At 34.9% G+C, this 21,784-nt stretch overlaps 1 protein-coding gene across 1 annotated transcript; it reads right to left on the bottom strand.

The window, feature by feature from the left end:
- Positions 1-2,072: 2,072 nt before the first annotated feature.
- Positions 2,073-5,224, bottom strand: LOC146921709 (uncharacterized). The gene is made up of 4 exons (XM_085711367.1): positions 4,938-5,224; positions 3,832-4,689; positions 3,448-3,680; positions 2,073-2,941 (listed from the first exon to the last, which is right to left on the bottom strand). Exons 1-4 carry the CDS (start codon positions 5,222-5,224, stop codon positions 2,073-2,075), a joined length of 2,247 nt encoding a protein of 748 aa, XP_085567493.1.
- Positions 5,225-21,784: the final 16,560 nt, after the last annotated feature.

Here is a 21,784-nt window from a genome sequence, read left to right on the forward strand (position 1 = left end):
CAACAAATTTGATAATGATGAGAAAGGTATGCGTTATTTTATCTAACCAACACTTAACTATTTCATAATGTTCTTAAAAAAAACTATTCATAATGTTGTTACTTACTTGATAATGCTAGTCCTATTATTTTTCTAGCATAAGTTCAAGCACAATATATTAATAGTGAATAACACAACAGCAATACTAAGCTAATCTTTTAAACCAAAGTTTGTTATCATCAAACTGTAATGCGATAGTTCAATTGTCTTACTATTTTTTCTGCCTCTTTGATGATGGAAAATTTTCATGAATCAAAGTAAGTTTACGAACAAAGGAATAATAATAATAATAATAATAATAATAATAATAATAATAATAATAATAATAACAACAACAACAACAACAATAATACTACATTAAGATGCCGAAAATACATGTCGCCTATTTATATATCAAATAATTTCATCAATCCATAGTCAATGTGAAAATAACCACTCATACTTGAACCCAAATATATACTTATTGAGAGTAGCTTTAGATTCTAAGATAATGGTTGGACTAAGACATCTTTCTGACACCAATTCCTTTATATTTTACAAAACACACACACAGAAGTTTGAGAAATATGTTCCGTTTTGTATAAGTTGATCTCTTCTTAATTTTTCATATGAAATGGAGAGCTCCATTTATAAACGACATAGACACAAGTGCGTATTGGTGGGTCTCATTAAAATAATTTAAAAATGAGTCACATTAATATCTCTTGTATTTTCTCTCTATTTCTTAGAAAAGAAATTGATTTTAACCAATTTATGTATATGTTACAAGTATTCGTTAAAGTATTTAATACACAGGGAGAGACTCAATGAATATAATTTTCCATTATATATATATATTTCAAAAAAGAGTTGGTAGCAAAGCGCTAACCAACACAAAATATATTAATATAGATGTAGGCAAGATACAAAACAGGAGTGGTAAAAACCACCAACAGAACTAGCAAAACCTAAAGCTAGGCATGCCTAGTTTATTTTTAATATAGCTATCCCTAATACAAATAGGAGCTTACTGCCAAGCCGTATAAGAGTGCAAAGAGATAGCTTGATTTGAAAGAGAGTCAGCTACTTGATTCCCTTCTCTATAAATATGAGTAACCAAGCAGTTTCTATCTCTGATCAACAACATAGCATTCTTCCATCTATTTCTCACTTCCCAAGGAACATTGTCTGGTTTTTTTTGTAGCAAGCATAACTAAAGCTAAATCGAACTCAAACCAAATGTTCCTCCAATTCTTTTGTTCAGCTATTTCTATTGCTTTCATAAAACCACAAAGCTCAGCAATGTATGAAGATTTTATTCCAAGAGGTTCTGCAAAACACAAGATAGCATCTGTCGCATCATTCCTAAAGATACCATCACACCCTGATACAAAAGGGTTACCTTTAGATGCCCCATCAGTATTGCATTTCAACCAAAGATGAATAGGAGGATGCCAGATCACCTCTTTTATTTGTGGGGCTTTTGGATGATGGATAATTACTTTATAGTTTTTGAGAATAGTGAAATCTCTGACTAAATTGTTAGCTGCCTTAGAAGTTAAGTTTCCAGACAAAGAAGAACTAGATATGATCATATTTATTGCAGTTTTCCAAGTGATAGAATTATTGTTGAATCTGGCTTGATTTCTAGCATACTGGATGATGTTGAGGAGATTTACAAGAGCAGCTTTCACCACTATCTTGCACGGGGGACCAAGAGAGATCACAAATTCTCCAAATATCCTCCATTGAGTGAAATTGAAGAACTTTATCAATAGAAATAGCAAACCATGACCAAATCTTTAAAGAAAAAGGACATTGAAAGAACAAGTGGAATAGGTTTCTGAGTTCATAAAACAAAGTGAGCCATTGAGGGAATATGGCAACCTCTCTGCATGAGATTATCATTAGTTGGCACTTTCTCATGCATTATTCTCCACACAAACATGGATTTAGAAGGAGGAATGTCAAAGCTCCATATGGTTTTGGCCAAATGCAGGTCTTGGAACTGCTGCATTTTGAAAGTGTAGGCTGCCTTGAGTTGCAAATCACCATCAGATGTATGCCTCCAAAGCAGTTGGTCTTGCTTTTCCTCTTACTGAATTGATAATAGCTAAAATGTTGGGGAACATTTGATGGGTTGAAATAAGCAAACTGCTAATGTGAGAAGGGATGTTGCAAGTGTCTACCAATGGGGGGCCGCACCAAGAGTCTGTCCAAAAATTAATCTTTTGACCATTACCAAGAAGCCAAAAAGAGTTCTCAGTAATAACATTGAATTCATCTTTGATGCTGCTCCAGATAGATGAGAAGATGTGGTGCCTTATAGTTGTTTTAGCTCTAATGACTCTATCTTTAAGAAGCAACGCCCAGGGTTTCTGAGAGTGCAATATTGACCACCAAAGCTGCAAGTTGGTAGCATTGTTAAGACCACATAGAGATCTAATATTTAATCCTCCCTGATCAAGAGGCCTGCAAATCTTTTTCCAAGAAACAGTTACAAGTTTCCTTTTATCACTATTTCCACTCCAGATAAAATTTCTTATGTATTTCTCAAGGTCTTTCAAAAGAGAAGTTGGCCAAGAATACACAGAAATACTATAAGATAGCATACTTTGAATTACTAAATTCACTAATTGTACCCTGTCTGCCATAGTGAGAAGAGTTGCTTTCCATGAAGACAGTTTTAGCTTTATCTTATCAGCAATTGGTTGGAGGTGTAGGACCTTTGGCTTACCTTTAATTATTGGAACCCCTAAGTAATTAAAAGGGAGAGTTCTAATTTTAAAGTGTAAGATATCAACAATTTGGTTCAATCTCTGATGTGAAATGGCATTGGAAATGATGGTTGATTTGTTGATGTTAATAATCTGGCCAGAATTTAAAGCATAACGGTTGAATAAGTCATGAAGAGCATGCAAACCTGAGTTTTTACCATTGCAATAAATCATAAGGTCGTCATCATAAAAAGTGTCAGAAGGAAGATGATTGTGTCTTGACCCTCTGATTCTGTCTAGCTTACCTTCTGCTACTAGCTTAGATATGCTTCTGCTAAGAACATCCTTTGCAAGGCAGAAGAGAAGGGGGAGAGTGGGTATCCTTGTCTAACCCCCCTTGTATGATTGAAGTATCCATGAGACTTTCCATTGATGGAGATTGAGAGAAATGCGAATTTAGAATGACTTGAATCCATTGATAGAAAACTTCATCAAAACCATAACATTGAAGCACTTTCAACAAAAAAGGCCATTCCAAAGAATAAAATGCTTTTGTAATATCAATTTTGAGAGCTAGATTAAAGCAAGTCTATCGCTAGGATTTTGGAAATAATTTTAAATTTAAATTTGGCCATTGCAATAGGTCTATATTGATCTTTGGATATAGCATCTGGGGTTTTAAGGAGCAATGCAATAATATTAGAATTGTAACCAAGAAGAATCCAGCCAGAGGTGAAGAATTCAGTCACGACTTTGAAGACATCATCTTTGATAATATCCCAGTAAAATTGAAAGAAATAAGCACCAAATCCATCAGGGCCGGGAGCACTATCCCTATTAAGATTGAAGAATACAACTTTGATCTCATGTTGTGACGAAATCATCGTGAGCATGGTGTTAGTTTCATTCGATATTGGGGATGACTTCATCTGCGAGCAATTGTTCCTGCAAAACAAAGTTAGAGCAAAAAAGATTTTTATAATAATTAACTATGTGCTCTGCTATTTGAGATTGCTCAGTGAGAACATGTTCACCATCTTGAAGAGTGGAAATTTTTTTGGTACCGGTTTTGATCTTTGCTATCCTATGAAAATACTTTCTGTCATCTTCTAAATGCCAACTAAGCTTAGCTTTTTCTTGCCAAAAATATTTTTGTCTGGTTAGGGCTTCCTCATAGACTTTATGTGCTTGTTTCTCCTCCTCTAACAAAGAATGAGCATGGCCAGAAGTTTGAATCATTTCTTGAATTTGTTGTAATTTTTGTTCAGCATTCTTCACATTATCATGCACATTGCCAAAGCATTCCTTGTTCCAGACTCTTAGTCTTTCTTTGAGGTTTTTAAGCTTCTTGTTCAAAATAAACATGGGGCAGTTAATAACAAGAATGTTCCAAACATCTTGTACAATGGATTTACAATCATGGTGAAGGGTCCACATTCTAAAAAATTCAAATTGTGATGCAAAAGTTTCAAGGCTATTGTGTAATTCTAAGAGAAGTGGGAAATGGTCAGATCTATGTTTGACTAAGGTTGTAGCAGATAAGGAAGAACAACAATCAATCAAAGCTTGATTGCATATGACTCTATCAAGTCTTCTTTCTGTTAAACTATTGCCATCTCTTCCATTAGACCAAGTAAATTCAGAGCCTCTGGTATTTAAATGTATGAGATTGTATGAATCAGACCAAGTTTGAAAATCTTCCATACGTGACCTAGCAGGGTTAAACCTACCTTTGTATTCATGGGCTCCAATAATGGAGTTAAAGTCCCCAATAAAGCACCAAGGCAGGTTATGATGGTTTAAAAGTAAAGACAATGAGTTCCAAAGGTTCCTTCTAGTTATGTAATTTGTGGAGGCATATATAGCAGAAAAAGAAATCAAAGTATCATTGAGTTTGATAGTAAATGAAACCTGTTGTGCATCTGATGAAATTAGTTCAGGGTCGAGTTCCAATCTACAGATACACCAGAGATTAGGGAGTAAGTTTATTCTACTATTGAAAGCAAATAACTTTAGGTTTAAATTACCAAGCCATCTTGTAGGCATTTCTTGAAATTCCATCCATGACTCTAAGAGGAATATGAAATCAGGCTTATGCAACAAGATAAGCCTTTTAAGAGCTAATTTAGTGGGGATATTAGCCAAACCCCTCACATTCCAATATAGACATTTCATTTGAAAGGTTTGGAGGGAACCTTTGACCTCGTTGTGTAAGTATCTCTTCTTGAATTCTTTAACTTCTGTTGTGCCTTTTTTTGAGTTTTTGATAAAATCATTTCGAAACCTTCAGCATCAGTTGTATTTTCTGGTTCTTTCTCTGAATCTTTCATCAAACTAGCCTCCGCTTCATCATTCTCTGCTATATTAGCCCATGATTGCTTCGGGAATTCCATGTCCTTTAACACCCTCTCTGGTGTAGGAATTATGTCTATGGCGGAGTTCCTATTGCGTGCTTTATCTTCACTAGATATGACCTCATTGTTAACCATTGTAGCATCAACAAACATGCTTTGTGTACTGTCTGATTCACTATCATTTTCATTCTAGTTTGCTTCCTCATTCAAGATAACATTAATTTCCTGCTCCAGCTGCTGGTCTTGAGTTTTGAAAATATCTGCTGGATCAGGTTCATCTGTTTTACGTTCTACAAATATTGAGGCTTCAGCTAACTTCTAAATTTGACCTGGAAGATCATCTTCTATGTTAACAATTTCTTTCTCTGCAGCATCATATTTTTTTGTCTTGCCCTATTCTTGTCGTCCATCCTTTGTTTGCACAAAAACTTTTCTTTGTTCTCTGACATGTTTCTTTTTTGGTATATTTTCATTACCTGGAACAACTTCCTCTTCAACATGCCATTTCTTGCAATAGTCTACATGGTGCCCTATCATCTTACAGTAAGTATAATAAGGAAGAACATTTCGTACTCAATATCCACATAAAAGGCATAACCCTTTCTCTCCACAAGAAGCTTATGTCTTAGGGTTTGTGATAGATCAATATCTACCAAAACCATAGCGACCAAATGTTCTCTCTAACATATGCTTTGCAGTGTTTGAATCAGTACAGATTGGTGAGCCAACACCACTTGCTATAGAGAAAATGATGTTCTTCCTCCAATACTCTTGTGTTAAGCCATGGATCCTGACCCATACTTGAGCAGATGAGTTAGTTTGTATCTTAGGGTTGAACTCTCTAGACCAGGGGAAAGTTTAAGCAAACCAGGGTTAAGATTCCAGAAAGCAGTGGATCTTACCTTTCTTACATCTTCTAGGGAAGTAAAAGAAAATTCAAAGAAGCCTTTACCTAGAGTTGTGATCCCCCACCGTGATAAGCCTTTCCAGAGTGAAGATAACTTGGTTTTTAAGGAAACAACCATAAGAGGTGTTGACCCTTTTGGCCAAATCACTCTACCATGGAGATTGTGTTTGCTGGTATCCATAACAGCTGAATACTCCTCCTCTGGAATCTAGATTGAAAAGTTATCACCTTTGATTACTGCTTGGGGAAGTTGGGATTGAGGTATTTCAAGTGGTTTGAAACAGCTTCTGCAAATGGTTTTTTTGGGTTTTGGTTGATGTGTGGTCGTTTTTGTTGGTTCAAGGTCAAGGACGAGGCATTTCCAAGGAATGTTAAAAGGATTCATGGTGGAAAAAACAGAAGAAAAAAAAAAGCTGGGAAAAGGAAGGCGGTTTAGGGTTAGAGCTTTTAGGTTGACGGTGAACAGTATACACACATGAGTTTCTCAAAATCGCTGGAGCTTCTCACTCTATCACAAGAAAACATCTTTTGGGAAAGTTCCCATACTAGTAAAGCTCAATGGCGAATATTGTTTTTCAAGCAAGTAAAGCTAGATGCGCTACCAAAATATCATTAAAAGAAAAAGATACACAAAAATAAAAAGAGAATTAGGTATATACCTTTTCAAAGATTACATAAAGCTATAGTTAGATAATCCTAGTTGATTCTTATTAGAGATACATAGTTTAGTTACAAGGAGTACTAGTTCTATTAGTATATATAGGTGTAACCTCCCCATAAGTGGGTTAACTTTCTCATTTGTAATATTGCATTTCACTATCAATAGAACAATTCTATAAGCTTTTCTCTCCTTCATCAATGGATGCCATGTTTCCTAACATGGTATCAGAGCAAGATTGGTATCCACCTTGAAGGATTTTCCGCTGCATTTTCTCGAGAAAATTCAATTTTCTCACTTTCAATTTCTTTCTTATTCCATTTTTTTTCCTTTTCTTTCTCTGTCTTCATTTTCCCGAGAAAACTAGTTTCATTTTCCTTTTCTTGTTCCTTTTCTTATACATTTCCGATTTCAGGATTTCATTTCTTCGATTCAGTTTCTTTTTTCTTGATTCGTTTCCGATCGATTTCGTTTCTTCTCACACTGTTTTTCATCTTTTGTTCTTCGATTATCTTGTGTAATTCCATTTCGTGATTCTGTTTCAAAATTCTTGTTCGCATCTGTACGATTCTTGCGTTTTCGATTCTGATGTTATCCTTTTTCCCAATTATTAGATTTTCGTGTTCGTTTTTTTTTCCTTGGTTCATGCTCTCGTTTTCCTCCTTTGATCAGTTTGTGATTCCATTTCATTTGCGATTGAAGTTCCTTAGCTCTGGATCGATCCTAATTTTCAAGTCAGAGTTGTGGTTTCCCATTGATTCTTTGAGAAACTCTGTTTTTAGATACGTGTTGTATTGTAATTGCAGTTTGTACCTATTGTGCACACAAGGTGTTTGCTAAAAGTTTTCGCTGAATATTGCTTTGTTTTACTCATGTTTGAGATTCTGGTATGTGAAGGCTATTAAATGGATGGATTTCAGTTTAAGCCTCTGTTTGTTCAGTTTGATAGCAATGGTTCTTGGTACTAATGACATTATGGGATAGAGCATCGGTTATTGCTTCCAAAGGTGACGAACTTCTGCTGTATAAAGCCATAATGCTATTGTGTTTGTTCAAGCTTGGATTCATACGTTGAGGGATTTTGCAGCTGTTTAAGACACTCCTCTGCTGCAATCTATATGTTTTGGTATGATATCTCATAATATTTGTTCCAATTGATACGTTCTTGGAGTTTGGAATATTGTTTGACCTTTTGGAAGCTTGATCATGGAATGGTACTTTGGAATTCTGTGTTGATTAAATTGATTATGTTTTGCAAAGCGTGGTGATTGATTTGTGGTGAATGTATAAAGAAGATTTGTATGATGCTTCCTTCGCTGGTTATTTGAAAAAGGCATAATGCATTGCTCTTACATCCACTAAAGAAGAGTTGTCTTGAAGATTGTCATTTTGTGGATTTATTCTCTTAATCTTTCTTTCATGATTGCTATTGTTTCTAGATCATACGTCAATAAGCAGTGGCAGAAGGTTTTACAAGCAGCCCTTTGTCAATAAGTGGTTGAAGAAGGTGATTGAGGCTGGGGTATACTTGGGTTGCGGCTTCCTGCATTTGTTCAGGTTTGTTGGCTTTTGGTATATGGCAGTCTCACTCACATGACAGTAGCAGTGGGCCTTCTGGTTCCTTGAGTGTATTCTATCTATGTGCCTTGCGTTTCTACTGTGTTTGGCAGGGGTTTCTGGTATATCTGATCCCTATGTAATAGTTCTGCTGTTTGTGAGTTTTGTTGTGCTACTTGCAAAGAGAATGGTGCAGTAGTTTTGTTTGGTGAGGTTTATCGTTCTGGCTCAGTTTTGGATTGTTGGAAGATTCTTGGATTGATTATCTTCCCTCGGTTTCTTTGTCCTGGATCGTTGTTTGGTTTGGCTTCATTATTGGAAGCATTGGTTTTTGGCCTATGGTTTGAATGCATCAACATGGTTTTGTTTTCTATGGTTTGAAGACACATCACATGGCTATGCATCTCTATTGGCTTGCATTTGATTTTTTCTTGTCTCGGCTCGGCATAGGAGGGCATCACTTTTTATCTTTGGAACCTTGGTCTTGTATATGACCTCCTTCCATTGTCGACTATGGCCCTTCCTTGCATTTGGTTTTTCTTGTCTCGGCTCGGCATTGGAGGGCACCACTTTTATCTTTGGAACCTTGGTCTTGTATATGACCTCCTTCCATTGTAGACTATGGCTCTTCCTTGCACTTCTTTTCTTCTTGTGCTTCTATCTTGAGTGATTGAACACTCTTGATGGTTAAGCGTTGTGCCTTAATTGGCTTTGTTGATATTGGCTTCTACCGGATGGTGGTTAAGCGTTGCTTTGATGCTCCTTCCTTCAATTGGTTCAACCTTGAGTTGTGGTTGCTTCTTGTTGGATGAGCACTTGTTTGATATTTTTTCTTAGCCGATGTATTTCCGGCATCTTTCCTTGTATTTTCTCATTTCAAGTTGGATGTGTTTTTTGAACACCTTCCAACTTGAGGGGGACTATTAGAGATACATAGTTTAGTTACAAGGAGTACTAGTTCTATTAGTATATATAGGTGTAACCTCCCCATAAGTGGGTTAACTTTCTCATTTGTAATATTGCATTTCACTATCAATAGAACAATTCTATAAGCTTTTCTCTCCTTCATCAATGGATGCCATGTTTCCTAACAATTCTTTACAAATTCATATATCAGAAATTCAAGGAGAGATGGGAACCAAACATACGAAGACAGAGCTAAGCCAAAGATAGTTAACATATATGCACAAGTGTTTCTCTCTCTATCTCTATCTCTCTCTCTCTCTCTCTCTCTCTCTCTCTCTCTCTCTCTCTATATATATATATATATATATATATATATATATATCTGTGTGTGTGTGTGTGTTTTTCTTTGGAACCAAGATACCTTATGTACAACCTTAAAAGCAAGAAGAACTAACTATGAGTCTATCTAACCAAAGATTGTTTCAATTCATCTCAACTGCAATCTCAATAGTCTTCATTACTCTAGAGAATCAGCTATGAAAGCTAATTTAGTATTTAAGTTTTGTGCAAAACATCCATGACATACATTGTTTGAGTCTCCAAAGATACTACCAAAAACATATATATATATATATATATAAGGCAAATTTACAAATTATCTTGTTGTAGTAATCAAACTTACTTAATCACAAGACTGGAAAATACATGTTACTAGCAAATTAGTGTACATGGGCTTGATAAAGAAGTCATCCCTCTGTCAAGTGTCAACTTGATCATTCTTCTTTTTTATTTAAATCATAATGATAAAATTCTAAATAAGTATATACTTACAACGTCGAAATCCTCACAAACAAATTTTATAAATAATAAATAAAGATCACAGGATAGAAAGGAGGAACTAGTTTGATTCAATTGGTGAAAGAAAATATCTATAAATATAAGAACTAAAATTGATGTACAATTGATATTAAATTTCAAAGGTTTCATAAAAAGTACTGATAAAAACTCATTTAACTAAGCAATACAAGTAGACATGATCATGATCTTGTGTATGTAAGTTTAAAATTTAATACATTAAATATCTATCAATATGTGACTTATTATACATTTTAGATAAAATTCACAAATATATTTTTTACTAGAAGAAATCATGTTCAAGACCCACAAAGTAACAAGAGAAAGATCCGTCTCCTTAAAATTTGATTTTGCAAGTGATCAAATATAGGAATCCCACTAACAAGTATTGATACACTCACTATTTCTTTTTGTAGATTCAATATGCTTCAACTAGGTCAATCCAGTTTGACATTTTGATACATCGATATCAATATGGCGATCTTTTTCCCCCTTCCTCCTCTTTCTTCATATGTGTGTATTATAAGTATTGCTACTTAGCTTTTCATTTTTTTCTTATAAAAGCTAATACTTAATTTTTTAAATTTCACCATATTTTAAAAGTGAATTAAATGTTAATTTTGAATAAATAATATAAATCATCTTTTTGATAAAAAAAAATAATGTAAATCATTTTAAAACTAACTACCGTAACAATCAACTGCTTTACTAAAGAAAAATCAAATTTTGTTTTACCTTCATCGTTATCTTTAAATTTTAAAAATATTTTTGCATGTATTTATCATTATTTTAAGATTTTTTTTATAAGGCCAAAAGAAAGGTTAGGCATTAGGGGGAAACTGAAGCATCCCAACTAGGTTGGCACCCCAACAGAGACAGCATCCTCTACTGCCTTTCCAATACATAATATTATTAATAATAAAGGAAAAAAAATATTTACAAGAATGGGGACTAGGCCAAAATCCTCAGAATAAAACAGATAAAGCTAACAAAAGTAATAGAAAGTTCTAAGAGAAACTATAATTAGGCAGTCCATTTCTGTCCCTAGCAAAATCATCTGCCAAAGAGGAAGGCATGGTGGTGTACCAAATAGTATCTGTCACTACACGACCCAAAGAAGCGAGCTTATCTGCACAACAATTTCCCTCCTGGGAAACATGAGAGCAAATTACCGTCATACCATGTTGCAAACAATTATGCCACCGATTTTGAAGATGAATAGGAATGATAGACGGGTTTTTGAATGCATGCACAACACTATATGAATCACATTCAAGCAACAAGCGGTTCCAATGATTACAAGTAGAAAACTTTATAGCTAAAATCAATCCCATTAGCTCCGCTCTAAAAACAGACCATCTTCCAACATTACTAGCAAAACAACCCAAAAAGGTCCTTGTAAAATCACGGACAATTTCACCGCAAGAAGCATGAAGATGAAAAACCGAACCATCCATGTTCGCCTTCACCCAAGTAATGGTGGGAGGCTTACAAATCACTGAAACAATTTCCTTGACACGCGGGTAAAGAGGGGGAATTAAGAAATTAGTTAAAACAGCAACATCAAAAGGAATACAATTACCGTTGGAATGCATGCCTGACATAGCAACATAAGATGTAATCTTCGCCATAGTAGCATGTATAGATGTAGGAACCGAGCTGAAACGAAAGGCTTTACGGGCCAGCCAAATGCAGTACACGTCATGAACTGCAGCAGCCACAATAACGTCCCTCACTCGAGACATGCAGCGAACAGGAATACAATCTAACAAATTCAGCACCGAGGACAGAGTCACAATGCGGTTTAGCTTTAGACAGATGCACCGCCAAACAGCCACCGCGAAGCCACAAGAAAGGAATAAATGCGAAGAGGATTCAGCATGATTGTAACACAAACCACAAATAGAAACCAAAGTACACCCACACATTTGCAAGTTCTCGTCCGTGGGGAGATTGGACAACATCAGACACCAAAAAGCCAATGAGTGTGATGGTGGAATACAAGGACGCCATATAATGGAAGCCCACTCAAGCTTGTCCGAAGAAGGGTTAAGTAATTGGAACGCCATCTTAACAGTGAGGTTGTCGTTCAGAGCATGTACCCAAACACGTCTATCCAGCAAAGGAGTAACCGGAAGCGTGATTTTGAGAATGTTTGCCACCATCGGAAAATTCATAAGAGAAGGAAGGAGCTGCAACCTACCATTAATATTAACAGATTGAAGCTTCGCAGTAAGATAGGGAAACATATTAGGAATGGAATTGAGAATAGAAACTAGAGTTGCTCCCATCCAATTATCCAGCCAAAGATTTATTTTATCACCGTTAACAATAATCCAGATTGAATTCTCAGATACCGTTGTCAAGAACTCCTTCACACCCGACCAAATAGATGATTTGAAATAGCGGCCTCTCGGGAGACCAGATGAAAGAAAGCGGTACAGAAATAGTCGAGAGCACTGTGATTATTGAGTAAAAATATTCCAACTCAAATGCAAAAGCAGAGAGGCATTAATAGACCGTGTGGATTTAAGATCAAGACCGCCAGAATCCCAAGGAAGGCAAACTTGGTTCCAAGAAACCGTACAAATTTTGCGAGTATCAATATCACCACTCCAAACAAAATTCTTAATCAACCTATCCAACATATGTAACAGACGGGCAGGCCAACGGTAAATATGAAAAGAATAAACCAACATATCGATCACTATGGATTTCACCAATTGAACACATCCCATAATAGACAAAAGAACACCTTTCCAAGTAGCAAGCTTCACCTTAATGCGATCAACAATCAGTTATTTTCAAATTTTAACTTACAATGTTAGTAAAAAAATGTTACACTATCAATAAAACTAAATTAATCATATGTGGGATTTTAGAAATAGTTATAATGAAAATAAAATATTTGTAAATCTGACATTATGATTGTTGTTATTTGTATCATTTTTCTTCTTCCACAATTTTCATGTCTCTTTTTTCCTTCTAGAATACTCTTTTTTCTAATTTTAATTTGATTTTTAAAATTTTTCTAAATTAATAAATTATTTTCTTCTAGTGTGAAATCCATGCATGGTTTCTTGTTAAGATATTCAAATTTTATACCTTAAAATAATATCAATTGTCATGGTAGTAAGTTTTAAAAATAATAGAAAAACAAGCTAATTTACAAATAATATTGAAGGTGCCATTATATTCCAATGGATTTTAGTAAAAAATAACTGATACTATCATGCAAAGAATCGTGCGCAAGTAAGCACCATAGTTTTAAAACCCGGCTCGGACCGGCCGGTCGAACCGGTTGGACCGTGAACCGGGGGCATGACCGGTTCGAGTTGTTAATTGGATCGGCCGTGCAATTAACCGGTCAAAACCAGCGGGACTCGGTAAAAACCGGTGGAAACCGGCGACTCGGCCGGTTTGGCGAACCGGACCGGGTTAACATGCAACATTTAAAATTCTGAGGAAAAAAGAAAAAAAGATGAAAGGAAGATGATTCGAAGGAGAGATCGGCAAGGATAGCAAGCTTGTGCAGACAGATCCGACTAATTTGTAAAGAGTATGATGAAAACAGGTTAGATCTAGAGTATTTTCAATTGAGATCTACAATTTTTGGAAGATTAGTGAGTTGTATGATTTTATTAGAGAGAATAAAGTGAGAACAAATCAAGGTTTATCCATCTGGGTGGGGAATAGGAAGCAAACGGCGCTGCAAAGCCAAAAGCTAATGAGAAAAGTAGAGTTATCTTACCTAGTAAATTGTTTATGCATTTATGTTTCAATTGGCTTTCCTAGTAAATTATTATTATTTTTTCTAATTGACATAGGGAACACGTGAAGCCTGTACCTCTTAAATTACTATTACCTAGTAAAATTTTATTATATGAATTGTAAATATTTTACCTAGTAAATATTTTTGCCAACTATTTATTGTAAATATGTTTGAATATAAATAACGAATTTGTTTAATGATATTTTTGATATTTATTTAAACGTCATGGGTTTTTTAGAATTTTGTAGGGATTGAGTAATCCGGTTTAATACCTATATAATTTTTTTATAGCAACCGAGTTATACGACCGAGTAATCCGATTTCATCCGGTTCAGTCATGCGGTTCAACCAGTGACCCAGTGGTTCGACCAATGACTCAGTGACCCAGTGACCTCACCGAGTCGACGACCGGTCCGGTTTTTAAAACTATGGTAAGCACTGTCAAAACAAGTATTATAATAAGATCGTCCATACAATAATTGTTAGGGTCACCTTTAAATTTCAATATTATTTAAAAGTTTACTATCATAACAAATATGATTCCTTTAAAGAAATAAAATCTGAAATTTAACAAACATCCAATATGTATTTCACAATAAAATAATTTTTTATGATTTAATAAACATTTCAAGAATTAATTTAAATATAGGAGAAAGATGAATTCTATTAGGACAAATTAGATTTGTAAATTGTTGAAGAAGACAGTTGTAGGGTATTTGTATTGGCTGCATTATGGCTAAAACAAATATCCTTGTTTGTGTTGTTGGAACCAATGTTCCAACATGTGTTTAGGCATCTCTGTAAGATGCTGGATATGATGTTCCAACATCCTGGCACGATTCAGTGTGCCTGGGTTCATACCTATTTGTACGCGCGCCCTTAATTGTTTAAGGAAAGAATATTTCCTTATCTTATTGACCAAGCAACGCGCATATCCTCTAAGAATCAGCTGTGGAATATTTCTAAAGTAGATATTATATTTTAGGAGATATTTATTATTGTTTGGAACGATCCTATAAATGTTCCGACATTTTAGGAGTTTCCAGATTTGTTTCTGATTCTTGTTCTGCAGATTCTTTTGAGTCTCTTGAATATTCTAGATTCTTATTTTATCACTTGAATAATCTAGATATTGCAAATTCTTTTGAGTCTCTTGGAGATAAAATTTCTGATGAAAAACTTGTTAGAAAAATTCTCAGATCACCACCTAAGAGGTTTGACATGAAAGCAACTGCTATTGAGGAGGCACAAGATATATCTAGTTTGAAGGTTGATGGATTAATAGGGTCCTTGCAAAATTTTGAAATAACTGTCAACAACAAGACTGATAAGAAGGGGAAGCGTATTGCCTTTACATCTAGTATGGATTCTGATGAGACACAAGGAAATCAAGAAGATGATGATGATATGTCTGAGTCTCTAGCTCTAATTGGGAGACAATTCAAGAAGATTTTCAAACAGTTGTACAGAAGGCCCAGGCCAAATGGTCAGATCATCAGACCCAACATTGACAATCAACCAAGTAAAGAGAAGATGACAAGATCTGATGAAATGAACTCTCAATACAAAGGCATTCAATGTCATGAATATGAAGGATATGGTCATATCAGAACATAATGTGCTACTTTTCTAAAGAAAGAGAAAAAATGTTTAGTTGTCTCATGGTCAGAGGGTGATGACTCAGATGATGATGTGAAAGCTGAATCTGCCTATCATGTCTCTGCCCTAACTGGTTGATTTATGTCAGACACTGAGTCTTGTGAAGAGGAGATGACTTATGATGAGCTTGCTCTATCCTACTATGACCTAATTGCAAAATATACTGAATTAACCCAAAGGGTTGAGGAACAGGTAAAAAAGATTGCTCAACTGCAGGATGAAAGGTTTGATAATTTACCTCATATCTCAGAACGCAATGATGAGTTATCAAAATTGAACTCTGAAATTGAGCATATGAAGGAACAATTTGGAAGGATGACTGCAGATTCAATGTTTAAACATTCGAAGGAACATCAGACCAAGAAAAACTAAATTCTTGGGTTTATGATCACTATAAAGGGAAGGTCATATTAGACCTTATTACTTCAAGATGCATGGTGAGTCAAAGCAATTTCAGCAGAGATCCTATAAGAAAAGATGGACCCCTAGAAGTATCAATACTACATTAATTTCTCACACATCTCTAAGAGAATCATCTAAAGAGGACTGGTAATTTGATAGTGGTTGTTCAAGACATATGATTGGGGTATATAAATATCTGGAAGATGTGAGACCTTATGCTACCAGCTATGTTACTTTTGGTGATGGAGCTAAAGGAAAAATTGTAGGAATTGGGAACCTGATCAAGCATGGTTTGCCAAGACTTGATGATGTCTTGCTAGTTAAAGGATTAACTGCAAATTTAATTGGCATAAGTCAGTTGTGTGACCTAGGACTACAAGTAAACTTCACCAAGACTGAATGTCAAATTTTAGATGAGAAAGGGGGAGTACTAATGAGTGGCACAAGGTCCAAGGACAATTGTTATCTTTGGGTATCTCAGGAAGAGGCATTTATTTCAACCTGTCTTTTGAGCAAATAAGAAGAGATTAAGATGTGGCATCAAAGGTTGGATCATCTACATCTGAAAGGGATGAAGAAAGATTTATCTTCAGAAGCTATCAGAGGTCTACCTGATCTAAAGATTGTTGAAGGCAGCATATGTGGTGAATGTCAGATTCGCAAACAAACACGGATGTCCCACCTAAGGTTGGAACATCAAGTAACCTCACAAGTCCTTGAACTTCTGCACATGGATTTGATGGGACCTATGCAAGTTGGGAGCATTGGTGGAAAAAGGTATGTTCTTGTTGTTGTTGATGACTACTCAAGATTCACTTGGGTGCACTTTATTAGAGAAAATTCAGACACTTGTGAGAATTAGGAGTGATCATGAAACTGAATTTGAAAATGCTAAATTTGATGAGTATTGCTTAGGTGAGGGAATCAAACAGGAACTCTCATCTCCTATAACACCTCAGCAAAATGGTGTTGCGGAAAGAAAGAACAGAACTCTCCAAGAATCTGCCAGAGTCGTGATTCATGCAAACCACTTACCTTATTGTTTTTGGGCTGAAGCCATGAACACAACATGTCATATTCACAATAGGGTTACCCTAAGAACTGGAACCGCAACAACTCTTTATGAGTTATGGAAGGGAAGAAAACCTACTGTCAAATATTTTCATGTGTTTGGTAGCAAGTGTTATATCTTGTCTGAAAAAGACTATAGAAGGAAGATGGAGCCTAAGAGAGATGAAGGAATTATTCTTGGTTACTCCATAAACAACAGAGCCTACAAAGTTTTTAGTTCCAAAACTGAAACTGTGGTGGAATCTATTAATGTAGTGATAGATGATGTGCCTAATGAAAAAGTTCCTGATGTTGATTCTCATGTTGGAACATCTGTTCAGGAAACAAATGCACCTATCCAAGTGAATGAATCTGAACCTGATAAAGAAGAAATTGAAGAAACTGAGCAAGTTTAGATGTCCACTACTAAAGGTCCCTCAATAAGAGTTCAGAAGAATCATCCTCAAGACCTAATCATTGGGAATCCTGATCAGGGAATCACAACCAGAAGATCAATCAGAGTCATTGCCAACTCCTGTTTTGTGTCCAAGATTGAACCAACGAATATCAAAGAAGCCCTGACTGATGAGTTATGGATTGAAGCAATGCAAGAAGAACTTAATCAATTCAAAATGAGTGAAGTGTGGGACTTAGTTCCAAGACCTGAAGGGATGAATGTGATATGTACCAAGTGGATCTATAAGACCAAGTCTGATGAACATGGAACTGTGACCAGAAATAAGGCAAGACTAGTAGCTCAGGGCTACACTCAGATAGAAGGCTTAGACTTTGACGAAACATTTGCCCTTGTTTCTAGGTTGGAATCTATAATATTGTTGCTAGGTGTGTCTTGTATACTCAAATTCAAGTTGTTCCAGATGGATGTAAATAGTGCCTTTCTAAATGGCTACTAACCTATAGGATTTGTTGATCCTAGCTTTCCAAATCATGTCTACATATTGAAGAAGCTCTGAATGGATTAAAGCAGGCACCTAGGGCTTGGTATGTGAGACTCGCTCAGTTTCTTGTTGATCAAGGGTACAAGAAAGGAGGTACGGACAAGACCCTGTTTGTAAAAGATGATAACGGAAGACTGATGATTGCCCAGATATATGTTGAGGACATTGTTTTTGGTGGAATGTCGAACAAGATGGTTCAACATTTCATTCAGCAAATGCATTATGAGTTTGAGATGAGCTTAGTTTGTGAGTGGACCTATTTTCTTGGTCTACAGTTCAAATAAATGGAGGATACAATCTTCATCTCCCAAAGTAAATATGCCAAGAACATTGTAAAGTAATTTGGCTTGGATAATGGTGGTCACAAGAGAACTCCAGCTGCTACTCACTTGAAGCTGACAAAGGATGAAAGTGGTATATATATTGATCCAAGCATGTACAAAAGCATGATTGGGAGTTTATTATATCTTACTGCAAGCAGGCCAGATATCACTTTTACTGTAGGTGTGTGTGCAAGGTATCAAGCTGAACCAAAGAGGATACTGAAGTATATTAATAGCACCAGTGTTTATGGAATCTTATACTCATATATTGAAAACTCTAAGCTGATGGGCTATTGTGATCCTGACTGGGCAAGAAGTGCTGATTTCAGAAAAAGTACCTCTGGAGGATGTTTCTTTCTAGGAAATAATCTAATTTACTAGTTTAGTAAGAAACATAATTATGTGTCCCTATCTACTGCTGAAGCTGAATACATTGCAGTTGTAAGTAGTTGTTCTCAACTTGTTTGGATGAATCAGATGCTGAAGGAGTATAATGTTGAACAAGATGTTTTAAACTTATACTGTGACAACCTAAATGCTATCAATATTTAAAACAATCCTATTCAACATAGTAGAACAAAGCACATTGACATTCGACACCGTCATACCCCATTTTTGACCATTTTTTAAAAAATTTACTCGCATTTTTAAAGCTGAGAAGTTTCATCGTCTCAGACGAAATTTCCGGCATAGAGGTATTTTAAAATACCTCAGTTATGTTCCGAAGGGACAGTTTTAAATTTTATTATTTTATTTTTATCACTTTTATTTTATTTTACGTTTTAATTTTATTTATTAGTATTTTATTTTATTTTATCCTTTATTTTTCTATTTTTAAAGTCATTTTTGTTTTCTTTTTAGGGTTAATAGGTCTTTACCCTCTGTAATATAGGTCATTTCCGGTTTCCCCCCTGTAAAATTATTTTTTTGATTTAACCCCCTGTAAAATATTTTTGTTTTGATTTACCCCCCTAATAGGCCAAACAAAAACGAAAATTTCTTGAAAAAAATATTTGGTTTTTGTTTGGCCTATTAGGGGGGTAAATCAAAACAAAAATATTTTACAGGGGGTAAATCAAAAAAAAAATTAGACTATGAACATTGCATCAGAAACTGAACTCTATCAGCTTATGATCAGTGAACTCAATTTTAGGAGAAGAAAAAGAAAACACAACTCAACCCCCCCTCCCCTTCTTGTGTTTTTCTCACCTTCAAGGTATCATGTTTCCATATTCTGAGACAAGTTATTTGAAGACGAAGACCTAAAAACGACGAAAATCAGAGAAACTGGGCCCAGGAGAGCATAAACATGCGCCTTGGGCACTAGGTGATGGACGACATCTGACAAGTGTACCAAATCATTTACCAAGTAATAAAGTGATAAGTAGATTATCGTATCCACGGGAATTGTCGTTTCGTCCAAACAATTCACGTTACTTATTTTTGTAAGTTTGACGATATAAAAGTTAAGGGTTAAAGAGTTGCAAGTTTATCTGTTTTGGTTGCATAAAAGTAAGCAGTGGTTAGGATTCTTCGAATCCCCTCTGTTTACATTGTTGGATATTACATAACAGTAATGTCAAATTTATTTATCTTAGGTAGACTATACAAGTGATGAAGCCATTGGGATGTTTCTAACCTAGTCGGTCGGTAAGTTACACCTGCTGATCGCAGAGTGATCCTTATGTGCGGGGTCTTACTATCTCAGTTGATTATAGGTATATCCCTCAATGGCTAACTACACCTGCTGCTCGCATGGTGATCCTTACGTGTGGGGTCTTGTTAATTCAAAGGTAATTGAAACATAAACTTAAATTGGCGTTCCAGTTTTTCCCAAGGCAATGAAGGTCAAGGTTCCATTAGTTCAGCCCATCTATAAATCTTAGGACACTCATAGAAAACCCTCTCTTCGGTCTTAGTAGTTCTACAAACAGGAAGCCCTATGTCGTCAACCTTATTAAGGGTTTTAAGAGAATGGTTCAATCTAGGTTTATTTCCCTTAGTCGCATGTTTTCTTAATTACTAACAAGTAATAAAATAAGACAGTCCACACCATAATTGTTAGTGTCACCTTCAAATTTCAATATTATTTAAAAGTTTACTATCATAACAAATATGATTCCTTTAAAGAAATAAAATCTTAAATTTAACAAACATCCATATATGGATTTCACAATGAAAGTAAATTTTTTATGATTCAATAAACATTTTAAGAATTAATTTATCAATAGGAGAAAGATGAATTCTATTAGGACAAAATAGATTTGTAAATTTTTGAAGAAGAAAGCAAATACAATGAATGCTTAGCTAATGCTTAGTTGGCAAAACTGGGTTTTCAATAAACACCTATATTGTTAATGTTTACCTTTTCTAGTGGTTGTGTGACATACCCAATTCAATTAATAAACCTTACAAATTTTGCGCGTATCAGTATCACCACTCCAAACAAAAATTTTAATCAACTTATCCGACATATGTAACAGACAGGCAGGCCAACGGTAAATATGAAAAGAATAAACCAACATACCGTGCACTGTGGATTTCATCAATTGAACACATCCCATGATAGACAAAAGGACACCTTTCCAAGTAGCAAGCTTCACCTTAATGCGATCAACAATTGGTTATTTTAAGAATTTAATTTATAATGTTAATGAAAAAATGTTACACTATCAATAAATCTAAATTAATCATATGTGGGATTTTAGAAATAGTCATAATGAAAATAAAATATTTTTAAAATCTGACAATATGATTGTTGGTACGCTATCATTTTTCTTCTTCCACAATTTTCATATCTCGTTTTTCCTTCTAGAATACTCTTTTTTCTATTTTTAATTTGATTTTTTAAATTTTTCAAAATTCATAAGTTATTTTCTTCTAATGTGAAATCCATGCATGGTTGCTTGTTAAGATATTCAAATTTTATACCTTAAAATAATATCAATTGTCATGGTAGTAAGTTTTAAAAATAATTGATAAAAACAAGCTAATTTATAAATAATATTGAAGGTGACATTATATTCCAATGGATTTTAGTAAAAAATAGTTGATACTATCATGAAAAAAATCGTGCGCAAGTAAGCACAACAAAACAAGTATTATAATAAGATCGTCCACACATTAATTGTTAGTGTCACCTTCAAATTTCAATATTATTTAAAAGTTTACTATCATAACAAATATGACTCCTTTAAAGAAAAAAAATCTGAAATTTAGCAAACATCCATATATGGATTTCACAATAAAAGTAAATTTTTTATGATTCAATAAACATTTTAAGAATTAAGTTAATAATAGGAGAAAGATGAATTCTATTAGGACAAATTAGATTTGTAAATTTTTGAAGAAGAAAGCAAATACAATGAATGCTTAGCTAATGCTTAGTTGGCAAAACTGGGTTTTCAATAAACACATATATTGTTATTGTTTACCTTTTCTAGTGGTTGTGTGACATACCCAATTCATTTAATAAACCTTACAAATTTTGCGCGTATCAGTATCAACACTCCAAACAAAATTTTTAATCAACTTATCCAACATATGTAACAGACGGGCAGGCCAATGGTAAATATGAAAAGAATAAACCAACATACCGTGCACTATCGATTTCACCAATTGAACACATCCCATGATAGGCAAAAGGA

Source organism: Medicago sativa, chromosome 5 (assembly GCF_051527215.1).
Source record: "Medicago sativa cultivar Bolivia chromosome 5, Bolivia_mono, whole genome shotgun sequence".
Taxonomy (NCBI): Eukaryota; Viridiplantae; Streptophyta; class Magnoliopsida; order Fabales; family Fabaceae; genus Medicago; species Medicago sativa.

Bases quoted from the DNA above. Each gene is read 5' to 3' on its own strand.
- LOC146921709 (XM_085711367.1), bottom strand. From the start codon at position 5,224: ATGGTTAACAATGAGGTCATATCTAGTGAAGATAAAGCACGCAATAGG. The intron at 4,690-4,937 runs GTCAAAGGTTCC...GTGTATCTGTAG, and splicing joins AGAGATACTTACACAACGAG to ATTGGAACTCGACCCTGAAC. The intron at 2,942-3,447 runs GTTACAATTCTA...GTAAAAACTCAG, and splicing joins CTCTGGCTGGATTCTTCTTG to GTTTGCATGCTCTTCATGAC.